This window comes from Nymphalis io, chromosome 3, assembly GCF_905147045.1.
Source record: "Nymphalis io chromosome 3, ilAglIoxx1.1, whole genome shotgun sequence".
Classification (NCBI taxonomy): Eukaryota; Metazoa; Arthropoda; class Insecta; order Lepidoptera; family Nymphalidae; genus Nymphalis; species Nymphalis io.
In genome coordinates, this window is record NC_065890.1 from 12,320,790 (window position 1) to 12,338,378 (window position 17,589).

A 17,589-nucleotide genomic window follows, 5' to 3' on the forward strand; every position below is an offset into this window, starting at 1 on the left:
TCGTGCCGCAATCTGTCATCGGTCAGGAGGACATTATCATCATCGTCATCATATATTATAAGGTTTAATGACCTAGGATTAAATGTTCTCACGCATAACATTTCTATTGTATTATTATTACTTGTATGTCAGTTTAGTTGTAGTTTGAATGAATGGAATTAATATTCTCAATGAATTCCAAAACTGACAGAATTTCCTCCGCTCTGAGGCCCGAGGTAACGCAACTATTAATCGAGATTTAAAAAGAGTCGACATTCAATCTAAACCTAAGATTGTAGGTTCGAACCCGTGTGGTGCGTAACCACTGAGTTTTTATGTGCTTAATTTTTGTGTATGGTTCATCTCGTGCTCATCTGTGAAGAAGCATGAAATTTTGCCACGTGTATAGTAAATACTTTTAAATACCAACCCGCATTGGGGCAGTGTAGTGGAATAAAATCCTCCTGGAGAGGAGAAAAAGCCTTTGCCTCTGCTTTGAGGCGTTTATAGGCTGTAATGTTCGCTTTCCGGGAACTTCAAGATAACTAAAGTGACAAACGTGAGCGACCAAGCGGATGCTAACGCGACACGGAATCGTAAAGCGAAATTAATACGTCTGCGCTATATAGATGAGACATACCGGAAAACACTATATAAAATCAATGTGACGTTTTAAGGAAGAAATAAAATTCAAGACTAAATTAAGAAATTAGTTATTCTGACGTAAGGTCTCACTGAGAAGGTACTACTGCGAACGACGTGGAAATGATACTAGAAAACCTCACGAGTGTGCGAGGATACAACCTAACACTCCCTGTTGATTTTGTGTTAATTTATTGTATAGACAGATGAAATAAAATGGCATTCCAAATCCCTTGTTATCTCGTCCGTGTCACCACACTAAACCACACACCCAATAACTACAACGATGTTTCGTGGTGATTATGTCACTAAAAAATGACAACTTACTGTAATATTTACAATACACGTAATTTGTTACAAGCTTTTATTTAACTTTACAATCTTGGAAATGAATTTGAAACCAGTTTTACCCGACCGATTGAGCTAAAAGTTTGCACATATAATACAATGTGCTTTTTATATTAAACCTTTTTCGTTTTAAACATGAACTCGTTTTAAAACAGTTTTTTTTTCTATATCTTTTCTATATAATCCAAATATAATTTTTGTATGGCATTGTGAGTGCGAGCTCTCCCAACTGAGTAAGTAGGTTATGGAGTAAGTAAGTAATCGATTTTGAACTCTATCGTTACACGTCGTTATGTAATAATCTTTTTATGTAACATATATTTACATACTTACTAGCATCAAGCAATATCGTAACGTTTTATTTATAGACCCAATATCTCATTCGAATTTAGATACGATAATATCACGTGTATATTTTTCATTACAAGCTGTAACACCAAAGAATGTATTGATGGAATTTTATAGTTAACTAACTTCTACCAGCGCTTGAGTGATTGTTAATTTGTGCAAAATAGTTGGTATTTTTGATTCTGCTGTTATTAAATAGGATGTGATTGTAAAACTCATTAAAATTATCTAAAATATAAGATTTTTAAAGCAAATACGATATAATAAATTCTAATGTTGCGATTTAATAATGTTCTTCATCTCCTATGTTTTCATATGATTTAATCAGTATTTTTGTGAACTGAATTTCTAATAAACCTTCAAGATTTTAACATATACTTTTTTGCTGGTTGCTTTGGCTTTGTTTTTATCTATACTAATATTATAATGCGAAATTCGTTAAACGACTAACCCACAGAACCGATTTTGATGATATTTTGGTATGAAGCAAGATTGAACCGCAAGGAAGGACACAGGCCAGTGCTGTCTGTAATAGCAAGTAATTTTTATTATTAAGCAATAGGAGTAAAGGACGACAAATAGTACATTATTAACACTTGAACGGTGGTATACTAGACCTAATTGCTAATTGTTATGATGTCTATAGGCGTTTATTGTCCCAGAAAGTGGTACAACAGGTGTGTTGATCACTTAAGCAGCCATCTCTCCCGAGGAAAATTTGCACGACTTCGTTCATATATCGTGCATTCTATACCAAATAGTATTTCTTCATATTTCTATGTTAAAGTTTTAATGGATTCATAGTTTAGTTTTTTTTTATATAGCTGGTGTTTGGGCAGTTGTAGCAATAGATGGTAAATTGTCACCACTGCCGATAGAAATTGTCGCCGTTATAAACCATAACTTATATCACCAAAGCATTGTGCCCGAATTTATACTATTCTAAGTAGAAGTATTACCGTTTGGCAATATAATATGTGATAAGTAGGTGGTACCTACCAAGACGGGCTTGCACAAAGCTTTACCACCAAGTTTAGTAATTAGAGGCACCAAGGCCAAGACATCTAAGATCCACAAAAGTGACTTACCACCACGTGGCCCATTTTCTCGTTTGCCTTCGTTTAAGAAAAAAAGTAACAGTTGTTCAGAATAAAATGTTGACCCAGTTTAAAAGTTCTACCTTGCTGAGATTAAAAACTATCGGGAAATTCGAGTGCTACGAACATGCGCCTCTAAGAGGACATTACAGTACAGTTACAATGCAGTTACTAATGCAATTATGTCCAGTACAAATATATTTCGTGTAATGATTCAATCCATTTTTCTGTATTAAACTGATTTATTATATATATTTTATTTATTATATATGTATGGATTGAATCAGATACATATTGATTTCCTGCTAAAGAGTTTCAGCGTCAGATAAAACTAGTAACTTTTGTCTCGAAGACATCTGCTTTGTCTCGTCCTTGAAACTAAGCCGGTTATTCGCAAGGTTCATGCAATGCTATAGCGGTATCGATCCATACAGCTATATGGGGCTAGCACTCTGCACGCGAGTTCAGTCTCGGTGGCGTGCTTTTGGGAGTGGTGGTGAACGATCCCACGCAAATTATAAGTGACCGGTGTTTTTTGGACATCGATTCGCCCAGGCTAGTTGTCGCTTGTCATGAACGCAACTCGTAAATCGACGCGCCTGTAAGTTGTAAGTTTTAGGCAATATATTTATTGCAATGTATTAAAATGTATAGGGGTAATTTTATTTATATTATACATGTTATATCGAAATATTTTCATTGTTTTTAGAATATGTATAGATTGGGTGTTCAGTGTGTATCTACAACACCGTAACTCATATAAAAATGTTGTTACGTAATCAGAATGTCTATAAAAGAGTGTTCGTAACAATACGATTATGGTCGAGTTTTAGGATTTGAAAGGTTAACGATTAAGTCTAAAATAGAAAGCGAAGCAAAGCGAAGAAGTATTTTTCTGTGTTATAAAAACTCCCGATATTTCACCATACGTAATTATGATAATGCTTCAAATGGAAATTTCAATGAAAATATATAAACATCCATTGAAACTAAAACGTTTTATCTTCCTCCTCTCTCTTACCACTTGTTAGATAAAGAATTAAAGTAACTCAATGCATTAAGTTCATCTTCACTTGGAGGGTTAATAATTCAGAAATATAAACAAAAACGTTCCTTTGATACGCTATAAGGGGTTTAAACCAAGTTCTGCTCCGCCGACATCGTCTCTCGACTGCTGATGGAAATAGCCTCTAATGGATATGCAGTTCATTTCAATTTGTATAAATAGAAAAGAAAATATGAAGTGGGATAAAATGTTTGACAATCAACATAAATTACAAGTAGAGAATAAATTATTCTAATAATGTCAATTATTTATGTTTAATGCAAATGAAAAATATGAAAATGTTTATATTTTTCGTCATATTTAATGACTTCAGAATATTTTTTTTTGTATATTTATTGTTAAGTAAGTTTAAATGGAACTACACGTTTTGAATATTATATGTTTTATACATAAACAAATACAATGAACACGACCTATATGGTATTATATATCTACAGATCTGTGTTAGCTTTAGATAACTTCCAACTCACGTTTCTTGATTGTGTCGAGCTATAAGGTCGAGAATGGTATGCAGGTAGATATTCGAACAGAACGAATATAGAACTAGCGTTCCGTAAAAATAGTCAGTGCCATTTCCGTCTTCGGGAAACGGCGATCTTTTGTTCTCTTCGATGTCGTTTCAAACGTTTGAATTTAAGTTTGAGCTAAATATGCCCCGTTGAAAGCCTGTAATATATTAGTTCGTATATATGGTCTTAAATTTTTGTTGATGAACGGCTTTAGCTGCATTAATAAATGTTTAGAGAGTGATTAGTTAAACAACGCCGTCTTCTTCTTTCGAATGTCAAATCAATGATAATAGAACGAGAAGAACTCTATGTTTAACTGATAGTAAAACAATTTTAATAGTAATTTAATTTAAAAATATAGTAGTTACATTCATTGCATTAAATTTCGATTCAAATTAAACGTCTTATTTTCAAGAGGTTATGATATTTTATAAATATTTATGAAACTACATATTGTGTCAAGCCTTTCTTTCAATCAGTAATCGCTTGTTACTTTATTTTAAGTCTCTTTGAGACAATACGCTATTTTCAGATCTATAGATCTAACATGAAAAGTTTTTGTATATATATACTAATATTATAAATGTGAAAGTAACTCTATCTGACTATGTTACGAGTTAAAGCAAAAAATGCTGAACTGATTTTGATCAACAAGCTTGAACCCCAAGGACTAGGACATACGTTACATTTTTTATACTTAATCTTTAAACACGCGGACGAAATTTAGTTTGTTTTACAAAGCTCTGGCCGCGATTTTTGTTTTACACGTTATATTAAACAAAGAATACACAATAATCCGTTCATCTCAGTGTTTCTCACGATAAATAACCACAGTTATATTTTTAAGTGAGTCAACAGTACATTGCTGTTCCGATTGAGTCAACCGCAATTCACTTATCGGTACTTGCTTTTTGCTTATTTGTGATTCATGATATCATTTTTTTACTTAATTATTACCTGTCTTTGGATAAGTACCTAATACTTGTGTCTTACAGTCGATTCAAATTATTCATTACGTATATAGGTGCATATTTCGATTTTAAATCAAATAAATAAAATAATATATAAATTACAGCTTGATCATTAAGCCTTATAGTATATAAGTCAATGTTAATTGTCCCGCTTAAAAATGGAACTTTCCAAGTAGCCTTTTTTAGTTTAATTAAGGACGGCAAACGAGCAAATGGGTTATTGTTAACGTTTAAACATCACGAACCACGGAATCTACTATGCTATCTCTGGTTTACGTTGTTTTTTTTTTACTTTACAAATGGAAACACAACTATAAAAAGTATTGCAGTTTAACGGCAAAGAATAAAGAGTGAGTGGGTGGTACCCACTAAGATATTCCAGCACAAAGCTTTACTATATATAAAAAGAACGCTGCACTAAGCCTTTATCTACTTGGTCAGCACGCTGCTCAATTTGGTTTAAATTCATTTTAATATGTAGTTAAAGTTATATTAAAAAAAATGATCTTTTGAAAATATCTCAAATGCAGCAGATGAACTTGCCAAATAGTAATGTCGACACCTCTCTCCTTGACCTGTAGCCCACAGCTGCCGTGTTGCCATTTGTCGTCGTTTTGCATTTTCGTCGCGAACACACTTATCCGTTGTTGAACTCGTGTCTCTTAATTATTTTTGGCATGCAACAAACCGATTAAGATATATCCAATAGAGACGCAAGGTTCTCGACACATAACGGTTCGTATAGATAGATTAAAAGGTTTATTTATAAAGTTCCGTTCAAAACTGATTTTTTCTAAAACAATACTTAAGACATACTTATAATATAAAAAAAAAAAACCAACTAAAGCGTTTCAATACTTTTTTTAATCAAAAAATCTGAATGGTTGAAGAACATTAAACAGTTTTTTCATTCATCGGAAGTAAACTACTTTTTTATTTATTTATTTTGAAAACACAAATAAGGAACCGCTTGTGAAGATTGATTGCTGTAGTCGACGAGAATAGAGCTATTATTGTAAATTACGTTCTAGGTATTTTAACCGAGTCGCGTCGGTAATTAAATTTTGAGGTTCAATGACCGTGTTAAGATATATTTGCTACAAGAAAAAGAATATAAAGATAATAAATGTTACTATATATTATATTATGAGACGCGGAAATACTATGAGATACACGTTACATCGGCTTTAATTTTTATCTAGGTTAAACGTCTACAATTTAGGTAATGTATATTAAATATACGTATTTAAATTACTATTAAGTTTATTTTTAATAAGAATAATCATATAAAATACAATAAAATGATAACCGTAACAGCCTGTGAATGTCCCACTGCTGGGCTAAAGGCCTCCTCTCTTCTTTTTGAGGAGAAGGTTTGGAGCTTATTCTACCACGCTGCTCCAATGCGGGTTGGTAGAATTCACATGTGGCAGAATTTCAGTGAAATTAGACACATGCAGGTTTCCTCACGATGTTTTCCTTTACCGTAAAGCACGAGATGAATTATAATCACAAATTAAGCACATGAAAATTCAGTGGTGCTTGCCCGGGTTTGAACCCACGATCATCGGTTAAGATTATCGCGTTCTTACCACAGGGCCATCTCGGCTTTTTAAAATAAAATGATGATAAAGTAAATTTATGAAGTAACTATTTTCTTCCTTTTGTTTTCGCAATCAAAACGCCAGACTATATATAAATACTACAACTATGATATGATATATGATAAATTATAATAAAATTAAGAACGGTTAAATACGGACACAATCCTGGAAACAGACAGCTTATATTTAAAAAAATATCTTAAATGTTGTAAAATTTAGAATGTGATGGTTCTTATAACTTATCCGCATCATAAACAATACCAAATCAAATCAAAATTTATTTATTTATACTTTATCCAATTAGGCTCTTGCGAGCACTTATTCGGTTCTTTAACGATTCGAAATGTAGATAGATTCTATCGAGAAAAACCGGCGAGAAACTCTATAGTAACTCTTTTTTGTCTATCAAGTTACATGGATAATTAAATACAATTGAATTATTATTTATCCTGGATGAAAATCTACAACTACTAACTCGACGCTTTTTTGTCATCTATATAATCCTCTGTTGAGTAATACGCCGTATTAATTAAAGTATATAATTCCTATATAAGTACATAAATATTTAAATTTTAAATTTATCTATTAACAATTCCTTATAACGTAATGCACTGCCTAACGAGTACTAAGATGTTACGCCCGTTTGATTGCTTCGTTTATAATGCTTCAAATACCGATATTCTGGGTTTAAGTCACTGGCTTAAAACGTAATAAGGTTTTTCTTGTAAGTAACAAAGTACAGTAACAATAGCAGATCAAAGTATTAATGTTTATTACTTATATACTCATAAAGCACGTAAAGTGCTTTTACCTGCGCCTGTAGTCTTTCTGATCGTGTCAGATTTGCCGCTCAATTACGAGAGTAAGGGGATAGAGAAAGCAGTTACGTTTCTCAATGATCGATAAATTGCACGCAGTAGGCTGGTCTTTCTTGAGCATCTTAGCCAAAATCGGTCAGGAGGACCGATCATCATGTATTCATTTGAAAATTTATTGAAAGGACATTTTTTCATCATCATGTAAAAATATCCTTATATATTAAAACAAAAAAATATATTAAACTAAAATTCTTAACGTTCAAGTAAAATTTAACTGTGTAATATTCAACTTAATAGGATATCGAAACGCGTTAGCCTGAATTTTATAAGCATTTGCGTGTTAACGGTTGATAACGATTAATACATTAGCGTGAATGAAATTAATATAATATATTCAGCGAGGTTCATTCGTGGTATGTATGCTGTGCCCATACGTCGATTGCATAAATATTTTCAAATGAGTAAACTAATCGAATATCGAAGCAAAAGTGAGAGCTAGCGAGGTCGACTTTTATGACCAATGACCAATTTTCACACAAGAGTTTAGAGTTTCATGGTCAATGATATGATAATTTGATGTTGTAACATAATACATATCTTTTGTTTTTTTAAGTGTCTATTTTCATTCTAGTATGATATAGTGACATTGTTAACAATATGTTTGTTTGTATGTGTTGAAAATAAATGAGTAATTAGCTGTGGATTACTTGTAATAAGGTTTACACGTTGTAAGTTTGTTTTCAATTCATGTCGTTTTATAATTCAAAAGGTTGTTATTAAAATAATACATGTTTGTTATTAATAATTAAAATAATGACGTCATAAGCACGACCACACCCGTCTCAATGAGGTTGGCCAACGCTTCTAAGTCTGTGACGCAATGTCAAGTCACACCCTGTAAAATTATCGCGCCATTATACATTTTTATCACGGCCACGACACACCGATTCTAAATTCTCAAAATCGCACATTACGAATGCAATGATACGCTATTAATATATAAGCAGTTAATACAAAAGTTGCTCCTTGTATAGCGAAGTCGTATTACGGAATCACCAGTTAGGTGTTTTGTTGTTCATAAACTCGTTTATATTCCGTACGAAGTGTGACCTCTATATTATTCCACACACCACACATTCTTTGCGTTTACCACAAATTAAAAACATCGTTCGATTCATCTGTGTTGTTTTTATTTCAAACACTATTCAAATAGGGGAACTTATACACTACTTCTGTTAAAATTAAGGAGTAGGAAAGTTTAGAAAAATAGATTTAATGTTCCATCCATCAGCCTTTTTAAGGCTCAATGCTGGACATATTACTTTACTGGTGGTAGGGCTTTGTGCAAGCTCGTCTGGGTAGGTACCACCCACTCATCAGATATTCTACCGCAAAATAGCAATACTTGATATTGTTGTGTTCCGGTTTGAAGGGTGAGTGAGCCAGTGTAATTACAGGCACAAGGGACATAAAATCTTAGTTCCCAAGGTTGGTGGCGCATTGGATATGTAAGCGATGGTTGACATTTCTTACAATGCCAATGTCTAAGAGCGTTGGTGACCACTTACCATCAGGTGGCCCATATGCTCGTCCGCCTTCCTATTCTATAGAAAAAAAAAAATTCTCCTAATCGGCGCGACTTCGACCGGTCCTGTGCCTTCTAAATAATTGGTTTCCCGCCGTCTTCTTTAGGTCAACAGTCCATCTGACCAGGGCGCTTCTTGTACTGACTTTTCCGAGTCGTGATCATCATTCGAGACTTTTTTATTTAATATTATAAAATGTATATAGTACTAACATTATTTATTGAAAATAATAGTAAAAACTATATTATATGTTAATCTGACTTGGTGACGTTTTATTATTACACTGATGATTATTTCCCATGATAAAATATGCTTATGCCTTACATCAAAATTAATCAAGGTCGATTCAAAAACTAATTAATTCCACCGCTTAAGTTATTTATTGCTAGTATTTCATTTATTTATACAGCGTGGTAATGCGGCCTGCATTATGGACAGCTTTGAGTCGTGTGGGGATCGGGAGGGAATATTTTAAATTTGATTTAAAAAAAAGGTCATTAATCAAATTATATAAATATTATATAAAATTTAAACATTACACATGGCGTCTCTTATATAAGTAGAATCATTTCGGCACCCAATTCAAACAATGTATACAGACAAAGCTTACGATTTATTTAATAATTTGATTATAATTTTTTGATGTTTTATTAAAATATTCTCTTTATTCCCAGGATCAAGAGCATTTGAAACCGCCGATCGTGGGTGGGCTGGCCAACGCGGAGCTGTACTGCCTCGCGTTGGCCAACATGTACTCCGATCCCAACTACCACAGCCTCAACCACTGGAACATTCTGCAGACGTTGTCGAGGAAGGGCGTGCAGGTGCCCGACCCGCCGGACTGTGCGCTCACTGAGACTGTGCTCATACAAACGAATCCACTTAAAATGGTATGATAATTGACAAACATAATTATTAGAGCAGTCAATTACAAGAGTAGTCAATAAATTATTGTCAAGAAGAAAAGTAGACAGCTGTCCATAGAGTTTGATAAATTTTAGAGAGTCCACAAAACAAGCACCATGTCCAAATTTATGTCCTGTAATAACAATGCCGATAGCTTCTTTAAATGTTCCAGTGCTGTATGAAAACCTCTTCTAGTAGTATTTGTGCTTAATCCATTAAGCGATGATTCTACATGTACTCTACATGAGATTTGCTTTAAAATAAATTACGTCCTTTTTTTGCTTTCTAAGGTTTATTATTTTAATTTATGTAGAAGTGTTGTTATATCAACAAGATCTTTTAGGATCGTAATTATACGATATAAATGCCCTAGTGAATTTAGTTTTTGATTAAAAATATTATTTCAATAATATTAGTTTGTAAAAATACTCATTATTATTATATATATACAATCATTTTGACTTGAGATTATTTTTATCCAAATGCGAGACTATTATTTCGATATACGAGTATAATTTTTTAAATGAGGTGCTGTATTTTATTTTGATTTTTATTTTAAAACTATTCAATTCCACCGGCATTATGCAATGCGATGTTTGCAGGTTAATAATAAAAAGTGCACTCTACCTACGCGATATTCTCTTAATGCATTCATATTTTATACAATGCAGTTGGCGTTTTCATTCTATTCATGTAATAAGCTTATCTTTAGGCTTAACGTTGATATGATCAGACGTAGGCAGTCAATGATACAAAAGATTATAACAATCGGTGTCACCAGTGGGCTGTTAAGTACCCATATAGGTAAACAGAATTGTTCCACATGTATCATTTATTGGATTAAGTTTTCTGCATCGGACACGTGATTGATGATGTCATCTCATATGTGTTTTATTTATACATTACACGTTCCAAAAATAATTCACACTGTACTACAAAGCCCATACCAATGATTGGCTTTAAGAAATCATTGTTACGATTTTTGAAGGCATTATTTTTCTCTTGTGGTAATACCCTATGTATTTATAAAATTCAACGTTTAAAACTAATATTTAATTATATATAAACGTTTATATCTAATGCGTTGAGAAAATTTTATTAAACAACAATTAATGGTCTCTATATGGAATACATTTTTATACTCGATGCAAATATGCTCTTACAAATATTTTTGAATTGTCATTTTACAAGTTTAATATTGATCAAAACATTTCAACATCTAATATGCCTTGATCTGTGATTAAATTTAAAAAAAAAATTAGAATGCGAATCTGTATTTCCCTGAAGAAAGTTTAAAATTATAAATTAAGTAAATATTTTTTACGGCTTAAAAATGCCCTAGAGATCACTTTGGCTGTTAATGGTGTTTATTTATAGATAATTATTTTGCTCTTTTGTTATATCCTCAGGGCGCACATTTGGCTGTGATAGAAGCTGTGATGATGCTATACGCGCGAGAAGTGGTGACGTTAGACCGCGTGTCAGCGGCTGCGCAACGCTTCGGCACTAGTCAGCCGCTGCCCGTCGGCTCCAGCATTCCTCACGAAGATGGTCTACTCTGTTGGATCAACGCGGCATGCGCAGCGCTAAACAAGGCTGAGGTATTTACATTTATGACAAAAATTATTTGAGATTATTTGTCAATTCAAGCGTGTCATATAATGCTTCGTCCTAGATACTAAATTGGCATATACGTTTCCAAGTTTCAGATACAATATTATTCAAAACTTACTGATGATTTTGTAATCTTTATCGTTGGAAATAAAATCCGTAAACGAGACATATTCTCTATGGATGAAAATAAGATTAAAACTACAATATTCCACTTCCAGGAGAACACATCGTCACACGTACCGATGGTGAAAAGTCTCCAAGACCTGTGCGATGGTACCGCACTGGCCGCCCTCATCTCGTTCTACTGCCCCGAGGCACTTCCGCGGTCAGCAGTGCGCGTCGGACGCATGGTCTCCATACAAGACTGCCTGCATAATCTCATGCTGGTGTACGAGTTCTGTCAGAGCAGTCTACCTCACAACGTGTTCCACATGATGCCAGAGGACGTTACGTATATGCGAGGGTGAGTTATTGGTATATTTCGATAATCATTTCGAAAATTTAAAATTCGTATAATAAAGCTTTATTTTTTTAACATGAGTAATGTTGCAAAAAATGAAAAATAAAAACAATTATTCCTTTTAAAGTGTTCAAGCCTTTAGCACATAAAAAAGAGTTAATTATAGCAATTAGTTCAAATGTATATTTTATTGTATGTTTATACTTTTATTTTCTAAAAAATAATATTATATTAGTTGTTAAAATAATTTTCAGGTCGATGCGTCAAAATTTAATAGCGATGCTCGCGGATCTATTCAATATGTTAGAAGTACATCCTGTCAAATCAGTTAAATATCCAGGAATCGGTGAGTACAGGCAATAATCATACTTATATTTAATATAACATGTATCAATGTTGCATGCTAGAACTAATGGGAGTATGTGGTCATAATATCAAAGGTCCTATGCCCACTTCATTATAATATATTATATAAAATTGTGGACGCGGTGGAGTAATGCTTTTGTAACGCAACATATTTATTCGACAATCGGGCTTATTTTAGTACGGGGATTATTGTATTCATATTGTTTATATTAAATGTTATCGAAGAAAACTAAGGTCGTGTGACTGCGATCATTATACATTTTTATTATGATTTATAATTACTACTCTTTCGTCTCAAGAAAAATTAAGGGTAAGTATACAATTTGCGTTTAATTACAATAAAAAAGTGATGAGCCGATTAACGACGATGAGCTTCTTTCACTGGTAATATAATATAACTGCACTAATTGGCTGTAAATTTTTAACTAACATTGAGAAAAATACACGCATTTTCGATCTATTCAAAATCGACGCTCGGAGTGTATTTCGGGGCCACGTTTATCAAAGTTTGGCTCGGTGAGCGCGCGAGTCGCGCGGCGGTAGAGTAGCGCGGGAGTGACGCGCGTGTTGCGTGTGTAGCGGGCGAGGAGTGCAACGCGCACGGCGTGCGGCACAGACGCAGTCTGCCGCCGCCGCCGCCGCAGCCCATCCCCGAGCTGCGCGCCGCGCCCGCCCTCTGCGCGCACGCGCTGCCCTTCGCAGGTACTGTGCGTGTCGTGTGCGTGTCGTGTGCGTGTCGTGTGCGTGTCGTGTGCGTGTCGTGTGCGTGTCGTGTGCTGACTCACGAGGGGAAGGCAATCGAAATGTAAATGTTCACTCGGGGGATGGAGACGTCTTGTAAAATCCTTACTTCATACTATCTCATCCGATTCGTAATGAGTTTTATTTTAATTGCCTCCCCCGAATCCACTCGGACATCGACGAAACCATTTGTGTGGCACGTGTTTGTTCATCGATTTATCGATTCATTACATGTTTTAAAGCAGTCGGAATAAATGTGTCTGTCAATAATTATGATGCAGGAGATTGTGAAAGTTGTGTTCAGGGCTTTTTTGTGTTATATTTTTCGATTATTTTTCGTTTTTATTTATTATAATAAAATACCTCCTGTATGCTTTTAACGAATTAATCCAGCTTTTTAATAGTTAATACCTGCCAGATTTAGTTCACCTGCAACGATGCTTTGCATGCATTGCTTTTGCCATTTTAATGCTTCAGCACGTTAAACCACAGGCATGGAGTTATTGACGTTATGTCCTCAAGGCTCCCAAGAAATATATAAAGTATCTTATAATAATTACATTATATCGTGAAAGTAAAAAAAACTGTGGTTACAAATGTTAATGTAGTTTTTTCTACACAAACATCTTGTCAAATCGATAATTGCCTTGAGTTTTTGATAAGTGTAGATAGTTTTCTTTTCAGTTTGCATACGTGTATAGGTTGTTGTCTTTAGAATGCACATACCGAGTTCTAATTTATCTTATTTAAAGTTATTAATTTAAAATAATATTATTGTCCGAATTTTAAATAATTTTGGATATCGTTAATAACAATAATCATTAAAATTTGAGTTTAAAATAAAAACGCTAAACATAAATGCAGACGCACAGTGTGGCGATAGTTTGTGTTAACAATGAATGAATCGTAAGCTGTACCACAATGTCCAGTGTCGCGCTCCCCGTCGGCGGGCGGCGTGCGCGCGCGCGGGCCGGCCAGCCGCTCGTCGTGCTCCACGCCCGAGCGCCGCAGCTGCAGCCCGCAGCGGGACGACTTCGTGGTGCACAGCCGCCGGGCCATCACCACGCTGTCCGCCATGGCGAGGCGGGACGACGACAGTGAGTCTCGACATTTTAATGTTTTGTTTACTCGCTTAGAAGTTGGAGCTAATATAACTAAATGAAAATTGTTGTGTTGCAAAGTAATTATTAATTGGAATTGTCATCGTTAGTAGTACTTAATTCACTCCAAGTACGCCCAAAGAAGTTTCAAATAATAAATGGGTCAACGTGTGAAATGTCATCGCGGAGTCGCCAGTCTACCGAGCGCGTAGTGATCGCCGGCCCGGTCCGCCCGCAGTGTTCGCGGAGCACGTGACGGCGGCGGGGCGGCCGTCCAACTGGGCGGAGTCCCGCGAGAGCAGCTTCGCGGGGCGGCGCTCGCGGCGCTCGTCCGTGACGGACGACAGCCAGCTCACCGTGGAGAACTTCGGCGGCTCGCAGGACCGCCTGCAGTTCGCCGGCCGGAACCCGGAGAAGGAGCTCGCCACGCTCGCCAACGTGCGCAAGATATCCGCGCCCGCAGGTGACCCACCTCACTTTGTATGCGCATTATTTGGTGCTGGGTTCATTTATGTGCTAGACCTGACATGCTGTTTCGAACATTCGAACGGCGTCGGTATGTGCTTAGTACGTACGTGCGTATAGTACATTGGAATCGTTGATCATTTCATTTAATAACAACTACAAACTCGTTTTGATGTTGTTACGCGCTCATTTACAGGCCCACTAGACCACAATCCACCACTTCGTTCCTCACGGCAAGACATCCGCGGCTCCATTCAATTCTTCCACGGGGATTATCAGAACGGCGCTCAGGACGACCGACAGAAGGTGGAGCGTCAGCAGTCGCAGCCACAGACCACGGACCCCCCTTTCAACCCCATCAAGCGACAGCTCAGCAGCGACACCATCGGTCAGAACTTCGGGTTCAACCACAAGGGCGGCGGAGACGGGTTTTATTTAAACGAGCGGGACGCTCCTGACGGTGACGTCACGAAAACGAGCTACGCGGATCTCAGTAAAATTAGGAATAACGGTGATCAGACAGGTAGGTCTATAAAAAATAGCTTCCTTATAAAAAAATTAGATCGACTTATTTCATGGTAGTTCTCCATTCACGCCTACGAGAATAAGTTCATCCACGGATAACAATTCTATTTTGGTAATATTGAAGGTAAAAATTCCATAATAATTATACATAGATTCATTATGGCCTTTACGTCATCATTATTTTTTTTCGATAGTGAATGATGCTAGCAGCTTTGCATATTGCTTTCATTCGACCACATATTCCCGTACTAATCTCGTATAATATAAGACTGTAGATTTGTTTTACGCATGTTTAATAGTATTTTTTTTGTACCCGAAGCTGAAATTTTAAGGCTTTGAAGTAAAATAAAATTTATTCCATATTTTATCAATCACTAGTAGTATATGAGAATGAGTATATAATGTTTCAATAATTGACTCATCCGTAACTTAGATGCATTTTATTTATTTGTAAAACTTTTTGAGTGATTCATATCATAAGTAAATCTGACTTTATATGCTACAATTATATATTTCTGTTAAAAGTCAGTCGTGTTAAATATACATTTAATTTTAATTTTACAAATAAAATTTTATTTTTTATTATGTATAAATTGTACACCGTTAAGTGTACTAGTAGTAAAAAAGACGCATATAAAACAAGTAATGTTGGTTTTTATATTGTAAAATATTTACATTTAGTATTTAGTAAATTTGTTGTTGATGTATGATGGATTCTACCAACCCGCATTGGAGCAGTGTGGTGGAATAAGTGAATAAGCTCCAAGCCTTCTCCTCAAAAGGGAGATGAGGCCTTAGCCCAGCAGTGGGACATTAACAGGCTGTTACTGTATGATTTGGTCGTGTCGTCAGGTCCGGGCACGCCGGAGCGCCGCAAGACCTCGTTCTCGACGCCCCCGCCCAGCACCACCACGTGGCAGCAACACTTCCTGCAGCACGAGAACCAGCCCAGTCAGTACCGCTTCTTACTTACGTCGCGATTTTGTGTTACATTTATTTATACATTTTGTTTTTTTTTATTATTATAATTTGCTGAATACGTTTCGACGATTGCGACAAAATGGTACCAAATATTGTATTACGGGGATGAGCTCCCAGGATGAACGTGTGGAGCGTTACGAAGTCGTTACAAAGCCGCGGTCCACTTGGTAGCGTTAGGCGGTGCGCGTGTGGCGCGTGTGGTGTGCACGTAATGACGTTGGTTCCGCACTAAGACGGCGACGAGGCGGCGTCGGAGGAGGCGGCGGGCGGCGGCGGGCAGGCCATGGCGGCGCAGCTCAACAACATCCGCCTCAAGCTGGAGGAGAAGCGGCGCCGCATCGAGCACGACAAGCGCCGCATGGAGCTCGCCGTCAGCCGCCAGCGCCAGCAGCTCGGCCAGCAGGCCTTCCTGCAGGCCGTCACCCGGGTGAGTGTTCTCATTGAGTAGCATTCGATGGCAAACAGTTCGCCCGCGAGCGGGTGACTATCGAACGAATGATATATAAGGGTGGGGGCTGTGTGGTTAATTAGTGAATGTATGACTTTTTTTATTTGTTTTCTGTCTAAAATGTCTAAATTTACCGTGGAATGTGGTCGAAGTTATGTGTATATAGCTTATTCTAATCAAAGTAGGAGTGGAGACAAATAAAAAACTTTGACATTGAACTGACCTGATATCATTAGTCGAAATCTTGAACAGTCGTTAGTGTTCATTATTGATTTGTGGAAAAATTGCGTTTTTTATGTCGGCGAATTTGGGATATCTAAATCTATGGTTTGTTTATCTTTACTCCTCCTACGATTGGTATAGGCTATAATAACAATATTTTATTGTTACGGGGTATGTGTGGTAGACAGGTGTGACCAAAATATTTGCTTCAATTTTTATATTTGAATATACTTCCTACGAATACATAAAAGCTGACATTGAATTGTATATTCAATGGTGACATTTACCACATTTCTTACAATTAATCAACTCAACACATAAATACTAAAATTCTATAATATAATAATACATTGTTTAAATGATATTTAGTAATGTAACTAATTTTTTTTTATTAAACATAAAATATATTTTTCTATTTCATTAGGAAACGTTTTTGCATTACCAGTTGGCCTCTTTGGTGAGTGCCCAAGTATGACCACGTCGATATATATTTTTATCAACTTAGATTTAGAAGTTTTTAATTTATACATTAATTTTTGTAAAGTATTTCGATTGTAAAGATAATTCGATTTAGTTTCGTTCATGCTTACACAGCTTTCATTCGGATGATCGTAACATTGTATCGGCCATTGGTTATATTGTGCATAATGTTTCAAAGTGTGTTTAATTATGCCACATATTTACGTATTTTATTTACATTGTGATCAGGTATATTACGTTAGAGTATTTCGCTTTATATTAAATACGTCATGCGTTGTAGATTACGGCAGCTTTTATATATCGAACCAGTTTT

At 35.8% G+C, this 17,589-nt stretch overlaps 1 protein-coding gene across 11 annotated transcripts in view; it reads left to right on the top strand.

Annotated features, from left to right (window-relative positions):
* The window catches only part of LOC126781195 (patronin-like), a 55,414-nt gene that overhangs the window by 23,449 nt on the left and 14,376 nt on the right, over positions 1 to 17,589 (top strand). For 9 of the 11 annotated variants that reach the window (XM_050506043.1, XM_050506040.1, XM_050506049.1 and 6 more), the window contains exons 3-12: positions 9,643 to 9,858; positions 11,284 to 11,475; positions 11,707 to 11,951; positions 12,203 to 12,294; positions 12,894 to 13,016; positions 13,985 to 14,152; positions 14,394 to 14,618; positions 14,817 to 15,143; positions 15,998 to 16,096; positions 16,360 to 16,553. In XM_050506043.1, the coding sequence (XP_050362000.1) occupies positions 9,643 to 9,858; positions 11,284 to 11,475; positions 11,707 to 11,951; positions 12,203 to 12,294; positions 12,894 to 13,016; positions 13,985 to 14,152; positions 14,394 to 14,618; positions 14,817 to 15,143; positions 15,998 to 16,096; positions 16,360 to 16,553 (1,881 nt within the window). Of the gene's footprint in view, positions 1 to 9,642; positions 9,859 to 11,283; positions 11,476 to 11,706; positions 11,952 to 12,202; positions 12,295 to 12,893; positions 13,017 to 13,966; positions 14,153 to 14,393; positions 14,619 to 14,816; positions 15,144 to 15,997; positions 16,097 to 16,359; positions 16,554 to 17,589 lie in introns of all 11 variants that reach the window. The other 2 variants (XM_050506045.1, XM_050506048.1) reach the window with 2 other exon arrangements.